This window comes from Catharus ustulatus, chromosome 6 (assembly GCF_009819885.2).
Source record: "Catharus ustulatus isolate bCatUst1 chromosome 6, bCatUst1.pri.v2, whole genome shotgun sequence".
NCBI classification, from domain to species: Eukaryota; Metazoa; Chordata; class Aves; order Passeriformes; family Turdidae; genus Catharus; species Catharus ustulatus.
In genome coordinates, this window is record NC_046226.1 from 27768983 (window position 1) to 27788856 (window position 19874).

The 19874-nt window shown below is 36.3% G+C and overlaps 1 protein-coding gene across 4 annotated transcripts in view; it reads left to right on the top strand.

Annotated features, from left to right (window-relative positions):
• The window catches only part of STRN3 (striatin 3), a 63493-nt gene that overhangs the window by 3436 nt on the left and 40183 nt on the right, over nt 1-19874 (top strand). For all 4 annotated transcript variants that reach the window (XM_033062276.2, XM_033062275.2, XM_033062278.1 and 1 more), the window contains exon 2: nt 16525-16628. In XM_033062276.2, coding sequence (XP_032918167.1) covers nt 16525-16628 — 104 coding nt within the window. The remainder of the gene's footprint in view (nt 1-16524; nt 16629-19874) is intronic.

The following is a 19874-nucleotide window of genomic DNA, read 5'->3' on the forward strand; positions in this document are numbered from 1 at the left end:
CTGCTGCAGTGACTTCTCGAAGTTCACTGGCTGCTGTGTTGAAAATACGGCCTTGCGTAGTGTCTTGTTCACTGCCAGTAATGGGCACGATCCGTTCACTGTTTAGTGAGCTGAAAGGTTTTTCACTGTAGCAATGTAACTTTGATCTGCCAGTCAAATGGTCTTGATGTTGTTTAATAATGACCAGCTGTTATGCTGAGATAAATGGTCTTTTCTAAGACATGTATGTATTTTAGAGGAATTACAGCAAGTTCATATTGAATGTTATGTATTTGTTAGAGATAACTGTTTGTTCAAGGTGGTAAGTGGCTCCATAGTATCCTGAAAGGAAAAGAACCTTGGATGGGAAAGCACTATAGGGATGCACAGAAACTCTTAAGGAAGATAAAGTTGTGTTAAAAAGGAGTATCATAGGAAAGCTTGTAACTTCGGGGGGAAAAATCAAAAGATCTGCTTTCTTACGGGACTTGCAGGCTGATAATGCTTGTCTAGAATAGAAGTCTCAATTGTGCAGTTTATTCAGGTTTTCTGAACTAGATGAGACCAAATCGAATATTCTCTGATGCTTCAGAATCACACAAGAATATGTTGGTAGAGAATTGCCAGTAGATGCTACTTCCGAGTGTTTTAATGAGTAGGAAGAATAATTAAGAAACAAACACTCAACAAAATATATGCAATTTTGGTTTAAGCATACAGCCTCTCAAGTAACTTAGGTGTGCATAAAGATTACTGTGTTTATTAACACATTTTCTGTCCTATAAAATGACATCTTTGGTGTCTCCCAACTGAAGTTCCTGGTTTATCTTATTTTACAAATGCTTTTTCCCCCAAAATACTCACAGACGTTATGGAAGCATATTTTTAAAATTCTTTATTCAGGTGTTTAAAAATTCCAAATCACTAAAACCCACCGATTTCAGATTTTACTTGCATGCCTCCCTGCTTCCCTTTCTTCTGGGGATGATGGAGCACACTCATTGAAGAAATATTATATAGGATGTTCTTTAAAATAGCAATGTATCTTCGATAACATATGTAAAAGTGTTGATATCATGAACAAAATGATATGTTCAGAGTGTGTATAGTCATGCTGTACTTCAGCATTTCCAAAGCATACCAAGAATCAATTGCTGAAATACTTACCTGTTTTAGTTTGTTCCAGGTTTGAAAGGGAGATGGGGATAATGTTGGGAGTGTTTCTCTCTTAAACTTGGAGAAACAATTAATTCTTTTCTTAACAGACTTTGCCTTGCTTTTGGCTTGCAAATGATTTGTTTTGATGATAGATTGCAAGTGGAAGTGGTTATGGGGGTTGTGGAATGGTTGTTAGTTTGTTGGCCATAATCTGTGTCTCAGGAGCTAGGGAGCATGCAGTAAAAATAAGTAGTAAAAAAAAAACAAAAAAACCCCTGGTTTTTCAGGAATTAGTGGCATTTTGTGCCGGGAACTATTGTAAATGCTAACATTTTCTTGGACCAGGAAGTGTTTGGATAAGTTCATGGAAGAAAATTTCCTGTGGGTGTCTAAATTCAAAGATGCTATCTTTTGATTTACAAGTTTTCTGAGATTTGAAATGTTTTGTGAGGGTTAATCTTTTGTTTTTATGCTAGTCCTGTGGAACTGCCTGGTACCCCATGGTTACGAGTGGCATACTGAGGTTGATGGTCTGTTGGTCTGACCAGGCAAGCTGTTCTTATATTCTCTTGACCAATGAGGTAGCTTTGAAATGCAGTCACATAACAGTTTGAGGTTGAAGGAACCTTAAAGATCATGTAGTTCTTCTCTTCTCTGCCATGGGCAGGGAAGTGCTTTGATTTGATTATTTGACAATATATTTAGTGGTATTTTGACCCAGTTTCAATACTGTTTTTTCTTAGAAAACAAACCCTGATTGATATCAGGGCATTAATTGTGATATAATATGCAAAGTTAAGGCAGAAAATTCAGATGCTGCTGTTGAGAAATGCACAGTGTACTTTAATAATGTAATTGCTTTCAATTGCATTCTAGATAGTTGAAGCTGGAAATAGGATTAATTGATAAATGACAATTTCATTGGATCCTACAGGTGAATCTCCGTATTTATTATGAAATTAGCTTAACTAAATCTAAATCGATCCTTAAAAAACCCCAAGGGATACTTGATGAACAGTGACTGAAAATAGGATGAAGTGGGTTGTTAAAAGTTGGTCAGCGTTTTTATTTGTGATAACTGTAAATGCCACAAGGTGTGTGGTAGTGCATGCATCTGAACTGTCTAACTTCTGTTTGTGCAAACTGTTCTGGTGCTTGCTGTAGCAGGGGTGCAGAAGTATCATGGTCCAAATAACTGATGTTTATTCACATGATAAAATATTTTAATATTTAATACCTTTTTTAATAATGACAATCTTTTTCTGTATAAAATAGCATACATGTAAGAAGTTAAAACCCCGAAGCTTCTGTTCATTAATAATTTTTCTAAGGTGAAGAACAGCTACATGTTTTATAGAGTTAAGTCCCTTTTAAGTTTAAGCACTGAATTGAGAGCTCTGTGTGTTTAGGGTAGAGAGCAATTAGACATAATCAAGGGTTTCCCTACTGTGGCTTCCATAGCTGTTTAGTCAACTGCATTAACAGGCACATCACTTGGTAAAACTTCAGGTGCCTGTTCCCTTAAGGTTGGAAGTCTGTTCTTCTATGTGTCTGGGTAAATCTTGCTTTTCTTCATAGGCTTCTTGGCAAGACTTCGAGATTAAAGAGTGCAGAGATGCTTCCTTTTTGTGTATGGACAACCTCATTCTTCCGGTTTTACTTTTGATTTAGATCTTTAACATTTCTGTAAAATTTTCTTGCAGTATTCACCTCCTGGAGGCAAAACAATAAAAGAGTGCAGGACATGGAGTTACATTAAGCTCCATGTAAAAACAGGAACAGGAAATACCTGGATAGCTGTGAGGTTTATGTATGGGATACTGGTCAGTGTAGAAGTTGTGTAACTTTTTCTGGAATATTGTTTCTAAATAATTCCCTTCTAGCAACACTTGGTATAAAAGCATTTTTTAATGTGTAATAATTGCCTTTTCATAAATGATTATTTGCAATAATAATAGTGTTACTTAAAACCGGTGCACAGAACTGTCTTTTTCTTACAATTACTCTGGTGAGGTTTCCTTTTAGGCACAGTGTAGAAGTGTGTGGCAGATAAGTTATGTAACACTTCCTGTGAAGAATTACTTCTTTTTTTAAACACCGGGTGTGCATTTTACTACTTATTTTCATTGCAATTATACCTATGCATATTTAATACCTCTTTGGGAAATCTCATTTCAGAGAATTTTTTGTGAGGGTTGAAGTATCTGTGGGTATAATTATTTATTGCATGCTGAAAGTAGGTTTTGAGGTAGTGGTGGGTGTTCTTGATCCTTCTTGTCATTTAAGAAATTAGGAGGAAGCGATAATGGATTTATTTTTCCTAACTGATGAACAGAGTGGCTAGGGAAGTTGGATCCTCCAGTGATTTGATGTATCTTCAGGACAAACATAAGATTGCAAGAGTTTTGTTTACTTGATGGTTACTTTTTGTCACTCTGACTGTTCTTGAATTATCCTAAGTCATGCTCAACGAGGTACTTAGTTTAATGATATCTTCTGCTTTCATCAGTGCAACTCCAACAGGTATTAAGAGCCAATTATGAAGTTGGCACTTCCTCAGGACTAGTCCTGAAGGTACAGCATAAATTTAATCAGTATGTAGGTTTTTCTACAGTATCCACTCTAGTATCCTTATAGATATCTGATTATAAGGTGGCCTGCTGTTGGCAATTAGAGGTAAAAATACATTTTTATGATTCCATAACAAATTCCGCTTAATGAGAGATGAAGTATGTTCCTAGGTTTATTTGAAGTTACTGTGTATGCAAAAATCCTCTGTGTGTCAGCTGTAACATTCTGAAAAAAGTGTGCTTCTCTGAATGCTGATTGAAATGATCCTGAAATAGTGAATGAATTTCAGTAAGTCCAGATGCCTGAAGGTCTTTCTGATTTTATATATACATATATATATTTTTTTTTTAATTGATTGATTGCTCTAAAATTTCTTCCAGTTGTTCACCTTGTTTTCTTTTCACTCAAAATGTGGTCACTCCTTAAGTGCTACCAAATTTGAGGTGATGATCCTATAGTACTCCTCCTAGGAGAAAAAAATCCCAAAGCAAGTTCCTTGACTTTGTCAGTGACCACTATAAAAAACTGGAGAATGCTTGACTCCAGTGTTTAACTTGAAACTGTGGTGGTTTGTGTTTGTTGACGATGAAATCCCAGGGTGCTGGAACAGAATCCTGCACCTTGAGACCCTGGGAAAACATCCTGCTTTGGCAGATAGAAGTCTCAGAAGAAAGTTTAAGCAGAGCATTTAAACAGGTTTACAAATTTTATAACACCTATTCTGTTTCATATCTTCAGCAAGGTTAATACAGTTGTGTTGGTAGAAGGCAGGACTACTGTCTGTGTTAATTCCCTGTGAAGTGCTGGTGATGTTCTGTGCCAGGAAGCCAGATTAACATTTAGGAGGTGCAAAATACCTGCTCTTTGTCAACTTTACTATGCCTCACTGAAAATTCTGCATTATACACTTTTATTTTGACTGTCTTGCTCTTTCATAACTTTAATTCCATTAAATTCCATTGATTATATTAAATTTTCTTTTTATTGGTGTTACCATTACCTTAATGCAAAGCTCTGTACACTCCATAAGATTTTATTCTTATATATGTATATATGGCTTCTTACATTCAAAGACTTTATTAGTTCTTGCTTTCGGTGGTCCCTTAAGAATGTGTGCTACTGACCTGCAGCTGATTAACACTGACATGAACAGCCTAGGTCAGGTCAGATTGCTGTGTTCACAGTCTGCTGTGGATTATGCTTTTGTCTTTATTCCTAAATAAAAAATAGGTGTTCCTCATTTTGGAGAGGAAGGGTACAATCTGGAGGATGTTTGCCACACTGCAATTCCTCTCTTTCCTTTTGAACTCTATAGTGATCATAAGAACCTGCCATGCTGCAAAGTGTACAACTTCACTCTTATTTATGTGCTCATGTCCTACAAATACTAGTAATAGTAAAGAGAATGGGCTTAGTATTCTAATTTCTCTTTAGTATTAAGTATTTAACAAAGCTCCAAATGTTGCATTTTGTCCAAAGTATCTTCATGTTAATGCAATAATGTACCAATATAGTGGGGCTTGCAGGAAAGATATTTTTAATTTTACTAAATTCAAATGCTGTCTTTTGGTGTATATAAAAATTAGCCTTATTGGTTGTAGTTGTGATTTTATTGTAAAGAAATTTATTTTACACAAAATGTATTCCCAAAAATGCCAAGCTGTTTAAAAGACTGTGTGTGTATCTTTTTAGATAGAGATGGTCCAAGGTGTGTAACTACAGTAATTTCACGACTCTAAGGCGCACCAGACTATAAGACGCACTTTTTTTTTTTTTTTGCAGCGAGGATCTGCCCCCAGCTCCCCCTGCACAGTTGCTGGTCGAGGCCCCTCCTCTACCCGGCGGCCATGGGCCCCCATGCCCGCCTGTACGCGGCAGGGCCAGGCTATGCCTGCTGCAGCTCGGCCCCGCCTCCCCAGGGCCGGGGCACGCCCGCCGCTGCTCGGCCCCGCCTCCCCAGGGCCGGGGCACACCCGCCGCCACTCCGTGTCACCTCCACGGGGCCGGGGCATGCCTTCCGGGGCTCCCCGGCCCCGCCTGTACCTGGCAGAAGGGGTGCCCCGGGCCCCCCTGCACCCGGCAGCCCCGGCCCCACGGCCCTGCCTTCACACTGCAACTGCGGCCCCACGACCCCGCCTCCACCCAGCAGCCACGGCCCTGCCAGCTCCCCCCACAGCTCGTGGCTCACACTTCTGGTTTGGCAAATTTCCAAACTTTTGCCCATATATAAGGCGCACCAGACTATAAGGCGCACTTCCGGGTTCGGGCAAAAATTTTAGTCAAAAGGGTGCGCCTTATAGTCGTGAAATTACTGTACTTTGGGGTTTTGTTTCAAAGATGTTATTTGCAAGATTCATGCATTTAGGAGTGCAGAAAATAAGAGATGATAATGAAAGAATGAGCAACTGCAACTGAGGATGAACTTGTGCTGAAATGGTCATGCTGAGTTGTCTTCCATGACTTCTGTGAATTTCCTGCCAAAAGAATAAAACCCTTGAATGATCCTTGGCTTTATAAGTGCTATAAGGCAGTTATAAATACAGAAATTGGGAAGTGATTTCTATCTTGTGATCTGTGCAGAACTGGCAGAATCAATGTTACAATATAGTGTCCCATTGTTTAGTAACAATTTTGAAAAGAATGCTAAAAATGTGACATAAAACCAGTTTGAGGTCTGGAAATAACATTGTGAAGACTGATCCATTCAGAATTCAGTCTTCTTGCTAAATCAGAAAGCATTCTGAGAGGTAGCCTTATTAGGTGCTTCACTGGGTTTTAGACTTATTCAGAGGTTTTTAAATTTACAGTAGAAAATTGTTTCGTTTAAGGGGTATGACACAGCAGACTGGTACTTAAACTTAAAAATCCCAGTGAGAGTCTGTAAAGTGTGTGGTAGATGTGTGTGTGAAGCTGGGTAACTGCTTTTAGTTGTTGTTTCTCGTTTTCTTTGTGTGGATATTTTTGGGGGTGTTTTTGTTTTGCTTTGATCTTTTGCTTTTTGGAGTTCTTGTTTTTTGTTTTGGTACCACAGTCAGAGAAATAATCAGGCAACAAGTGTAAAACATACTGAAATAATTTTTATACAACAAAATTATGAATCCTTTCTGCATGGAGACAGAGGAAATTGAAATGGATTCACAAGAAGCTATCTAGTACTCTGGTAGTCTAATGCTATTAAGTTTCTATGTCTTTCCAAGATTTTTCTTAAGACATCAGACTTAAATGAAGAACTGGACCCCTGGAACTGAGGGAACTAAGGGATTTCTTAGTTCTCAGTAAGGGATTTTTAAGAATGGCTGTGTTAAATGAGAAGGAAGCCAGTGCTATCTGTACTGTAATGGGTGGAATGTAGTCAGTCTAACTAGTATCCAGTAAGACAGGCAATGACCTTTTTGTTTAATAACTAAAGCAGAGACCTCAACAGGTTATCGATAACAAGTATCAAAGTACAAGTAGTTCAATAGATTGTTGCTGGGTTGTTGAATATGCCTGTCCCGGGCCGGAAGTTGTTATTGAAAAATTAAAGGTAGAAGAAAATGTATAAGAACCCTTGCAGTGTAAATTTTAAGACTCAACAATTGCAAAGTAATCCTGACTTTCTTGAAGAATTTTCCTTATATTTATTTTTGTTCCATTGCACTTCAATCTACTTTTTGAAATCAGTTTATGCTGTAAGTTGGCACCATTACACAGCAGATGTGAAAACTACAGACCCATCTTGAGCACCCTTATTATCTGTATTTCAGTAATACAGAGAGAAGATAAAAGCAGATTCAACAGTTTCTTTTGAATCTCTGGTTATTGTTGCATGGTTAAATATGAAGGTTTGGGTCTGGACAGACAACTACTTTGGAGACTTGAAACTTAAGCAAAATTTCTTTAGGCATTATTTTAGCATTACTTTATGTAGAATATGTGATTTAAAAATGATATTTTAAATAAATGGTATCAGTGATGATTCTAAATGTTTTCAGAATAGATGCTGCACTGTGGTGTCATGGCCTGTGATAGCCAAGAGTATTTCTCAAGTGTTTGAAACACTGTGTAATCTGTGGTTACAGGGTGTTTTGCCCTTGGTTGTCGAACCTGGGTGACTTGACTCATACTTGTCCACAAGCTTATGTGTGTCTGTTTTCATTAGTTTTTCTGCAGAGAAGGTACTGCTCACAAGTTTTGCATTTCTTAAGCACTTCATGCTGGAATAATGTACAAAATGTTTAAAAATAGAAAATTTACATAGGATATGCTGTGTACATTCTTGTTAATTGAGAGAGGGAATACTTAGAGTTGGTAGCTGATATTTTTGGCAAGAATCAGCTTTTGTCATTGGTGATGAAGCTGTGTTGTGGGTTTTTTCCAGCACAGGCATTTGGAAAATACCATGACTTAATGAATTTAAAAAGTGCAAACCTTCAATCATTTCTTACCATATAATAGTCCAGTAAGAATTTCTTTTCATCTGTGAAAAAAATACTAATTTTTGGCTGACATCTGAAGATGTGCCAATTGCGTGGAAGCTGGCTAACACCCCAGTTTTCAAGAAGGATGACCCTGGTCACAACAGGCATGTCAGTCTCTCTTCAGTGACTGATAAACTCATGGAGAAGGTTATTCTGGGAGCCACTGGAAAATACCTGCAAGATAACACAGTCGCTGGTCACAGCCAACATGACTTCATGAGAGGAAAGTTCTTCTTATCAAACCTGGTTTCCTTCTATGACCAGGTTGATCAACCCACCTTGTTGATCGACGGCAGCCAGTTGATGTAATTCTTTCGGATTTCAGTTAAGTTTTTGATACTGTCTCTTGCAGGATCTTTCTGGACAAAGTATTCAGCACACAGCTGGATAAACACATCATGTGATAGGTGATCACCAACATCTTGTGTAAACTTTTCTGTGAAAGGCATATGAGCACTTACATTGTTATTTTCTTTATTGCAAAAACTGATATGAAACAAATTAAAATTCTATAGAAAGTCTGTTAAGAAAAATAGATTTAGGATTATTAGCTTTACTTTGTGACTCGAACTTTGGGAAGTTCTTGAGGAAGGATACTTATATTGTCAGTCTGAATTTTAAAGAGAATTAGTTTAATTTGTGTTTGTTTGCAGAGCTTTCTTAAGTTATTATTAGGAACATGACCACCTTAAAATCTTTGGAGCTTGCTTTCAGATATGTTTCATGGATTGCTCAACCTGCTTAAGAAGTGCAGTTGAAATGCAGTGTTCAGACACTTCATAGGATAGTAAGTGCTTATAACAAAGAAGAATTACGTTTGCTGCTTATGATTTGGCTATTTGATTATCTTGTGTGATGGCATTTGATATTTGAATGGAAAGATTGTAATTCCTCGGTAGAATTATATTGATCTGGCGAAGAAATCTTGGAGATAAGAAGTTTTAGATGAAAGTTTAAAAAAAATGCTTAAGAGTAAGCATTTTTTGAAGCCAAAATGAGCATTTGTGTCTACTTAGTAATGTAGTGGCTCCAAACATTCCTGTTAACTGTCAGTTGAATAAATAAATAAATAATTCCTATTTAATGGCCTTCAGATAAAATTTGCTGGAACTTGGGTCTAATGTCTGATTGTAGGGAGGAGAGCTGGTATATAGGGACAGTGACTGATAGTCTGGCATTGTGGCATGGAGCATTTTGGTAGTTCTTTTGCAGTCTGTTGATGATAATGACCAGATCATTTTCACTTTTCCTGAAGTTAATGTTACAATTGAGTGTTAGAGAGTAGAATGTGCTTTCAGGAAGTTTTAAGTTCTTTTATACATTCCTAGGCAGGAGCTTACTTTTCTGAAATTCAAAAGCAAGACCGATTTATAAAGTAAACACTGCTTGTTGTTTGGTAAGTTTTTAACTGAAAGTTTTAGAAGTCTGTTCTTGCATGAAGAATACTACTACAAGAGTGGTCAATGAATGATAAACGCCCAAGGCGCTTGCATTTGTTCTCAAAGAAGAGGATTTTTTGTTTCCAGTTTTTAGACATACGCATTTTAGTCCTTGAGGAGAATGCTGCCAGAGTGCGATTCCATTGTTTTTAGTGACTTCAGCTTCTTTTGGACATGTAGTCTCTATTTTTTCCCCCTCACATCCACTAGCTTCTCTGTACGGAATACAAGTTTATGGACAGAGAGTTGGTTTGCTTTGTTTACAAAGCATGGTTTTTAGAGGGTTGTTAAACTTTAAAAATACAGTTATGAATTGTATGAGTTTTGTTATGGTACTGTTCTAAATACCATTTCAGTTAAGAGAGTGGCTGTAAAAATCCTAGGAAAAAAAATGATTCAGTGGAAAACTTCTAAGGAAGGGTGGCAGAATGAAGGCAGTCATATGCTGAATCCAAGTTGTAACTTAGAAGTTTGACACTAACACAGAAGAGGATGGAACTGTTGGCTGGATTTTCTCTGGATTTAATCTCTGGATTAAATTTGACAGTACTTGGCCCTGTAGTGAAGAGGCAAACCTTTGAATGTGACTGATGTGAGAGTTGGAAAGAGGAAGGACAGGTTAAGGAAAGGAGAAAGTTGCAAACCTGGTCTTTCCCATACCCACTGCAGGACTGATGGGGACTTACGGATGAGTAAATCCTCTTGTATGTCAGCTGTGTCATTAATCTCCTTAGACTAACTGGGTTTCTGGTTTCTGCTACTCTTGTCCAAAAGTTGCTCCAGTGTGTCACTTTTCTAGTGGTTAGGATTTGCTTTTAACAAGCTATCAGAAACTGATCACTTGAATCTTTGAGAAGAGTATTTATTTGGGGAGCAAGAAATGATCATCAGTTCAGATGGAAAAGATCTGTGAAAATGTGACCTTCAGGAAACAGCTTTGCTGCTCTGAGTGTAGTGGTTAATTATCCCCATATTTAACTGACGGTTCATAAGGTTGTGCAGAAAATTACCTTCTTTGCAAGTGTTTTTCAAATATACACTAGTATTAGCTAGTTGTTAAAATACTTTTTTTCCCCCCACATCTTTACTTGAGCTTATTTTATGAAGCGAAGATCTTCTGTTGGTATATGAGATATTGGTTCTATATTTGTTTTTGTATCTTAATTATTTTTTATTCTACAGGGTCTTTAAAAATAATGTGTCTTTGGAACATGGATGATCCAGAGGTTACCAGTGACATCTATCGTACTGTGCAACTAATAGTGAGATAGTCTTGATACTTTAATTTACAAAATAAAGATTTGCTTTTATTAATATGTGTATTTATTGATAGTAGTCAAGATCTCTTATTTTAGTCATCAGTTGACAGTTTAAGGATCAGTCTCATTCATAATAAATATGTAAACATAATCAGATCTGTAAGAATGCCCTAGAACTTGTGCTTTTAGTTGTTCTGAAGGAGTTGAAGTTTCAAACTATTTGTTGAAAACGGAAGGTCAAGGTTTCTCTTGCATTCAGTTTCCCTTTTGTGAATGTAAACTGGAACACTGATAGCTGCACAAGTGTGTTTACTCTTAAGTGACAGTTAGAAGTCAAATTTTCCACCTCCCCAGTATTTTTTAGTTTTCCAAAACTGTTCTACTTCACCTTGAGCTTAATAAGCATCTAAAAATCAAAATTAGATTAGCATTATTGTGTGATAAAGTGTTCCTCTTGTTTTGAGGTTTGTTACATACCCTACTAGGATAAGCATATGTTTAATGTGTTCACTGAGTAGTTTCAGTGTATTGCACTTCTTTCAAAATTCCTGCATGCCTTTCCTGCCTTCCTTCTAGAAGTCTGAATGGGCTTTAGAAAAACAAAACGCAAGCAGTGCATAGCTGGCATTACTTCGCATACAGTTGCGTTTTTTTCAAAATAAATTTTTAGAGACTAAGACTTAACAGTGTTTAAAACTGAAATGGAAAATAAGTATTTTCAGAGTGTGGTCCTGTATTGGTAAACTTATTAGAATTTGATTGTTTGAATTGTACAGGAAAGTGTTAGTGTTTCAGTAGTGGAAGAGAAGGCTTTTAATCAGTCTTCCATGCTTTACCATTCAGGTTTCTTTCATGCCTCTCTTTCCCTTTAATACGTTTCACTAGGTTTGAGATGCTGAACAAGTATTTTAAATACTGCATGTCAGAATTTATTAATAAAATAAGACTATCAAATCCTATATGGATGTCCCAACTATTATATAACCTTTAGGTTACATACGCAATTTTACCTTCCCAAAATACTGTAATGGTGTAATAACGTCCCTCTTTTCCTTAGTGGCTGAGAGAAATACATTTAATCAATGTGAAGTTTGTCAAGCTTTTCTGGGCAGTTAAAGAAATAAAGTGCAGTTTTAATATGAGTACTACCATGGTTGGTGCTGTATGAAGTGAAGGGAATAATTCTGGAGTTTTAGGAGTTTCTTTCAAAACAGTCGGGGGAATGCCCTCAATTTTTTGGGAAACTTTAAATTTTAATATATGAGTTTCCAAATTGTATACAGTATTTTTAATAATTTAAAGTTCTGTGAAAGTATTTTAGTAAACTGCTTTAAGTCTTCCGTTGTGCTTTCGTCAAACAGTATAATTGCATGCTAGGGATGAGGAGTATCAGTGAAATAAGTGATTTTAATTATTCGTATAATGTAAGGGAAAGTTTCTTGATTGAGATCTTAGAATTTTGTTGAAAGACTTTTGACTGCCTTGAGTATGGTCAGACTTCCTATTTAAAAGATAAAACCACTTTCAACTACAAAATACATGTATATCTGAAATGCAGCATGCTATTAAAACAATACTAAGTTTACAAAGTGTATAATATTACATGTTAGAATTTTTATTTGTTCCTTTGTTAATGTGCATTCTGTAGTTTTTTAACCCCAGACAATTCTTTGTCCTGGGATCCATACTGTTCAAGTAGCTATTCAGTAATTCTTTTTATCTTTGAATTCAATCTTGCCTAGTTTCAGGCATTATTTAATGCATCCTTGCACAAATACAAAGTATGTGTCACTCTAACTCCTTCTCAAAGCTCCCTGAATTCACTTTCATAATAAAGCTGAACAAGTTGGTGTGGTGGTACCCTTACTTGCAGCTGAGGGCTAAGGTGTAGAGGGAGCCCAGAGTTATTTAAGTGTCAAATTTGAAGACACATGGTGGATCCCAGAGTTTTGTGAAAATACAGAAAATACAAAAATTTACAGGGTTGTAGAAGAGAAGGAACCTGCTCTGAAAGTCTCAGTTAGGTTTTGAAGAATCAGAAGTACAGCCCTTAGCCGTGTTGAAAGCTGTTCTGACAGAAAGTTGTTCTGTGCTGAACTAAATCCAGCTGGAGTTTTTAAAGCCATGTGTGGCCATATTTTTACTTACTGAATTATTACATGCTTTATAAAAGAATGTGTTTTTCTCCCCCTTAAGAAATGCTGTTGCTAATACATTGTAAAAAATGCATTTTGATTAAATTTTCAATTCAGAAGAATTAAGACTTGTATTTGACTTTTTTTACTCTCTGCTCATGTTTTTTAAACCCTTGAACCCTAGACAGGCAGGTTATGATATCGTGGACAATTCAGGCTGATCTAAGACAATGTTGTCACTGAAAGGGGTTGTTAATTCAGTATACTGTTTGCATCCCTTGTGCCAGCCTGAGTTACTCCTGTGGCTTTATGGACAGAGTAGGATCAGGAAACTGATGTGATTCAGAGCCAAGTAAAAAATGAGTAGAATGATTTTCTCAGTTGAGTTGATGTGTGTCAACACAAGCGCCTAAGTCATCACAGTAGAAGGAACAGAAATAGGAGGAAGAGGATTGCTCCTCTTGCTATCAGCCTGGGGATTTACAGATTAGTTTAAGACAGTGGAAAGAATGCTGTTGTTATGGAGTGTGGGGTGGAAAGATGAGTATGAAACTGTTGTGTGCCATTTTGTTTCCCAGTTTTTGTGCTACACAGGCTTAAATCATCAGTATATAAATTGTATCAAATCTATCTCTCCTGAGAAATGTGAAAGTTGTATTATGTACAGATAATTTTTTGAGTATTTGTCTTTGTGTATGGAACCTAAGTTCAGCATCCCTGAGGGCAATTTGTTTACTTTGTGTTTTTATCGACCCTGAGATTTACTTCTTTTCAAAAAAGGAGGTGTGTTAATCCATAGGGCTCATGGTCATGCAATGTATCAGGGGATAGTTTTGACACTTGTCCTTGCTCAGTTCAAGGCTGAAGGAAGCAAGCTGATGACTTTATAGAGCATGGGTTTTTTTGTTGTTCTGATTTTTGGTTGCCTTTTGTCTTGATGACTAAGTATTCCTCAAGTCTAAATTGATTTTCTTTGTTTCTAAAGATTGAGTTCTTAACTTCTGCTTAACCAGCTTCTGTTATGTTTCAGACATGTGATGGTAAGAACAAGTAATGAATGCTGAAATCAGGATACAAATGTATACAATAGCAGAAAGCAGTTATATAAAATAAGTCTGATAATACTGGCAAAAATGTTAGAGTCTCAACTGTAAAGTGTGTTCTTGTGTGGTAACTTTTCTGTGCAACCTATTGGACCCTGTAAAGATTGTTATGAATACTCTTGTATATGAAAGTGTTTTTTTAGGCTCTTTGTAAAGCAATTTTTGGGGTTTTATTCTATTTTTTTAAATGCCATTTTTATACCATTATTCTATAGTATATTATTTCTCAAGATCACCTAGCTCATTAAATTATCTGGTTGAAAAGTAGGAGATCTAGGCAATACCTTTTAAATATGGAGACTTGATTCTGTGTGGCCAAATACTCCAGAAACATTTCCATAAGGAAAAAGTTTGTGAGCATTTAGGAAGCAGATGCTTCCCTCTATGTTGGTTACAATTACATTGTTTTCCTCTCTGAGGTTGAAATCTGGCTCCACAGTTGCAGCTAAGATTTGTCAAACATTACAAAGGAGTGCTGACCAATGGCAGAGAAGTAATGGGGGAAAAAGCCCATGACTTACAGAAAACCTTAATTTTGGAAAGAGTTGAGGACTGCATTCAAGTCAAAGGACATAGGAGCTTTCGTAACCCTCATTAGATAACTACCAAAATAGTTTCGAGTTTATTTTTGTAGATGGAGTCGGTCGGCAGACAGTAACTTCCAAATGTTTGTAGTATGCTGTTGTGCATATGTGGGGGTAACATTGTTTTTAAAAAGGCACATTTGTAAATCTTATGTGTGCTGTGGAACAAGGGTGCATCGACTAGTGAAAATCAGGATAGTATGTTAGGCTTGTGAAGCTGGTCAGTTGTTGCCCTAGGTACTAGAGGAGTGGAAATTACAGGCAATTGTAGTTTTCTGCAGAAGGCTGTTAACTTGCTATTTGATTAATTTTTGGAGTGATTTTTAGAATCTAGCATAGCTGCAGTTGAGTATAGTTGGGTTTGTTTCGCTTGCTGGGTTTTCTGATTCTGGATCTTGTTCCCTGCCTTTTACCTTTAAATATTTTTGCAATCGCTATTGTCTGTTTGGGTGTGTTTGGGGTTTTTTGGTGTCGAGTTGATGTTGTTTCTTCCCTAGCCCCTCCTCTCTTACCATACACTTTGCTTTGGTTCCTTACTGTTTCTCCCCGAGTGACATCGGGGCTGATGTGTGAAGTCTTACACGGTGATATCACTTGGGCTCAAGAAAGGAGCGATGCAAGAGTGCTGTCACCCTGATTTGACAGTTTCAGCTGTAACACCGAGTAATGAAAATGTGCAACCACGCCCTGTACAAAAATCTTCAAGGATAGATTAGGTGCCGATTATAGCACTTGCTCCCTGCCTCCCACCCACCCCCACCCATGCCTCCTTTGGTAATGAAATGGTGGTGGTGTTCTTGAGCTCAGTAGAGCAATGTGATCTCTGTTTATTCTAAATCTCTCTTCCAAGATATTTCATGTTGAATCTAGTATTGAATTACCTATTCAATGATTTCAGTCAATTTAAAGTCATAGAGATTACAAAGGAGTTTGTGTAATAATGTTCCTGTAGTGTTGGCCAATCTACTAATGTCATTAACTGTTTAAATTTTGTCTTCCCATTTGCTAATTCACTTGTCTTCCCTAGGATTTTGGCTTGCAAAAGTCAAAACACAAGTCGTTTCGCTTTGTAGTGAAGAGACTGTTTTTTTTTCTCAACAAACTTACTATCTTTATTTTTCAACTATGATTTTTTGTGCTAGTTGGCATGGTTTACATGTTCTGCTGAATGAATTATCAGCTGCTAGGTTAGCAGGCAAGTAGGAATCTTCCATGCTTCTTTTTACATTACGTGGGTAGTATGACTGAAGCTTTTGAAAAAAATCATTTTTCTCCATATAAAGCAACACACTAAACCAACTGTCCTTTGATAGTCCAACATTCAGCTGTTTTGAGTAGTAAGTAAAATGTGAATCCATAATACAGTTGTTTCCTGTATAATGAATTTGTAAATTCTGTATTTGAATTTCTGTAATAATTTTTTAATCTGTTCAGTACACTTGCATTAAAAGTTGAATTGTTAGTTGCAATGTACCTTAATTTAATACTGTTTTTGGTTTGGAAGAAAATGTATAATAGAACTTACGCTAACAATGCTGTAAGGATGAAAGTGTGTGCATATATCAAAATGTTTCATATGATTGCTTTTTGTGCCTTCTTGTAGAGTTACTATACAGGCTTTAATACCTGCTCATCTTGAACAGAAAATGATACTCAATGTCTAGGGTAGAAATTTCTTTCGTTGTTATTGATTTGCAGAAATAATTAATGTAAAATAGGATTTTTCTTTTTCTTTCTTCCTTTTTCTTTTCTTCCTTCTATGACAGACTTTGTTGCTTTATTTTGGGTACAGAAGGGAGTAAAATATGTTTTTGCTTTTTTTGTGTGTGTTTTCAGGCTCGGATAGCATTTCTACAAGGGGAAAGAAAGGGCCAAGAAAATTTGAAGAAAGATTTAGTGAGAAGAATAAAAATGTTAGAATATGCATTAAAACAAGAAAGGTAGGTATACAAATTGTTTAGGTTTTTTTCTGATGTGAAAAATTTACTAGGCTAAGATGAATTCCCTCACATTAAGTGAACTATCTTAATTAGATGATTCTGATTTACTTTATGTAAACTGTCTTTAAGGTTGTACTCTTCACCTTGTGTTTTCTAACAAACATTAGTGTCTTCTATAATAAAAAGTTGTGTAATTTTCAAAATGTTTGGACTTGTATCTCAAATAGACAAACAGGATAGTTTCCTTTTTCTGGGTTCGAGTTATGGTATACTGAGTAAGAATAAACATACCTGAGGGTTCATACCTTATTTACTATAACTTTGTCTATGCTTCAGTTGCATTTTACTGGAAATGGTGAAAAATACTGCTTTCTTGATCCTTTTCAGCTATGTTGTATGTATGGCATGATGAAAACTATATTTTGTGAAGGAACAAAATCCCTTAAATTTCTTTTCATTTTGAAGCTGTTTTTGTTTTTTATGTGGCAGATGCTTGCTTATTTAGCCTCACTAGGTGTGTTTTCTGTAGCATTAATTTCCTTCTTAAAAAAAGTAAAATTCCGTTCAGTCTATACGGAGTAATGTCCTTCAAATCTACATGTTCTTTTGTTGCCTGGATATTTCATTTAACCAAAATTCGTAGTTAATTTTATAAAGTCGCTTGGGAAATAATCTTTGCCATGTGCCTATAATTCTAGTAGAGGACTCGCTTCTTATGTGTAGTTTTATCTTTCTCCTAAAAAGCAATTGAGTCCAATGATGAAACAGACAACAAAATATGTAGTTATTATTTGTGTATTTTGATTTTGGGGGATCTTTCCTGGCAGAGTAAACTTAAAATTTTGTAGCAAAACATAGTGAGGTTTCACCTGGATATTTTTAAGTTAGTTGTCCAAGCATAAGTATGTCTAAATATATATTGCATTATGGATCACTGTTGTGAGTAAGGGACTAGTACAGAAATAAGTTTCAGTTGTTTTCATATTACAATCTGATGTTTTGACAAGATGGCATCCTTCTTCTGTGTGACGTGTCCGGTATAGAGGTACTTCAGAAAAGTGTATATTCATACAGAAAACCATATCAGCACATCATATATTTTCTGGTGAAGTAGTAGGCAGAAAGGATCTATTACTTGATTCAGCCCTGTCCTTTTAATGGAAAGCAACTCAAGGTTTCCAGCCAGTGTGTGACTAAAAGTTGCATTGTCATATCCTACAGGTAATGTGTAAGTCTCTCTGGATTCAAGGCAAATAAAAGGTATGCAGGGTCTTGGGGTATAAAGAACACGGAGCATATCAAAGAAACAATATGCTATTATGGGAGATGCAGGTGTCTTGCATGTAAGTAACTTTTTGAAGTTGAAGGAAAAGGTTTTGCTTATTTTAGCAGTAATGAACTGTGCTGCCCAGGGACTTTTTGCAAATGTGCATCATAAAGCAGTGAGAATTGTCTGCTTATTAAGATAAATCAGAGGCACTTAATTTTAGCTGGAGCATGAAGGCATCCTATAACAGAATGCACAATTTGAATTGCATTGGTGAAACTTCTTTCCTTTCTTGAAATGAAACTGCCTTTAAAGTCTTCCCATGAAATTCTAAAATTCATCTGATGGCTAAGAAACTTGTAAACACGTACACCGGAAGAATTAACAGCAGGAACATACTGTTTGCTTCATTTCTTGTGACTAGTGGGTGCAATCCAACACTGCAATAGTTTTCAAGAGGAAGGTCCTGGCTTAAGTTCCAGCCATAATTCTCATGAAGATTGCTAGAAGTGGGAATTGAGTTGATTGATGAATGTATAGGAGGCAACAAGGAAGGCACAAATGCTCAGAAGTTTGAGGAGATCTAACTGTGAAAGTATGATTGAGTAATTGAAAGCAAGCAGGTACTGACTTGTCAGTAAATCATCCAAGAATGTTATGTTGGTTTCTTGCACTTGGTGTTCAGAATAATAAACATTATTTTTTCTGTCGTTGTTCCCCTGAGTGAAGAATCACGACTAATGAAAATACACCAACTCCAAAGCAAAATAAATTCTGACCTGAATTTCAGACCTGAGAATGTTGATAGCAAATTTCAGTGCTGCATCTGATTCCACCCACCCCCTTTTTTCTTTTCTTGTTGCTAACTCCCTGATGCCATCAAGAAGTTTCATGCAGTGAAATACCAATTAGAAGGAGTCAGGGACAAACTCCTCCAGCTGTTGTGATTTCTCAGGAAAAGGTTATGCAATAGAACATCAGTGTGTAAGATTAAATAAAATGGAGTAGTTGTTATAAAGTAGTTTCATATTTCTAGTGTTTATCTCTAAGTATGTGCAATACTGCTTTTAACAAGTAAAATGTTATTATATTAGTGTACTTAAATGGTTTGATAGTTGATAATTTTTTAGTAATAAAATTAGCTCCTATGCATGGGGTTTCTTTAATTGTACCTAGTGTGTATTCTTTTATAGTGCTTTGCAGACCCAGCCAGATGTTGTCTGTTGTGTACCCAGAGCCATTCTACTCTAAGCTTTGTTACCACAGTGCTGTGCTTAAATTAATGAGACTTACTGTAATCAGTAAAGCTGTGGCTGGATTTTGGCTTCAGGGACTTTGGTCTGGAGCTAACTTATACCCTTGCAACTGAGTGGGGTGATTCAACAGTTAAATAGCAGGAAACTGTTAAATCAAGTTAGGGTGTTGCTGCTTCTGCTGTTTTTTTTAACTCACAGAAACCTAGCCTTAGATAAGTCAATACTCCAAAGACTGAAACGTTGCCCCTTGTAGAATTCAGTTACTCAATGGTATGGAGGAGTATAGTGACTGGCTTGTCAATGACATTGTAGTTTGTCAGTGCTTTTTAAGATACATAGTAATGGCCCCAACAGGGAAAGGAATAGGTGTGTGAATATATAGTTGATTGGAATTTAATAAGATTAATTTTTGCTGTGAAATTGAAGTTTTCAGAGCATGCAGCAATATTTTGTCTTATTTGTAGTGGCTAGTTGTTGGTATAATTCTAGATCGGCTATATCATTAGCTATGCTAATGAACAATTAAAGTAGAATTTTAATTAATGTTTTGAAATTGTAACTCCAAAATGGAACAACTGCTCCTAAATAATACGTCACACCTCAATTTAAACAAATTTAGGTTGACTTTTCAATTATAGTGCTTTATTGGCTTCACTTATTAATGGAGCAAAATATACTTTGTTGACTTTATTTAACTGGAATTATTTTCATTTTGGTTATTTA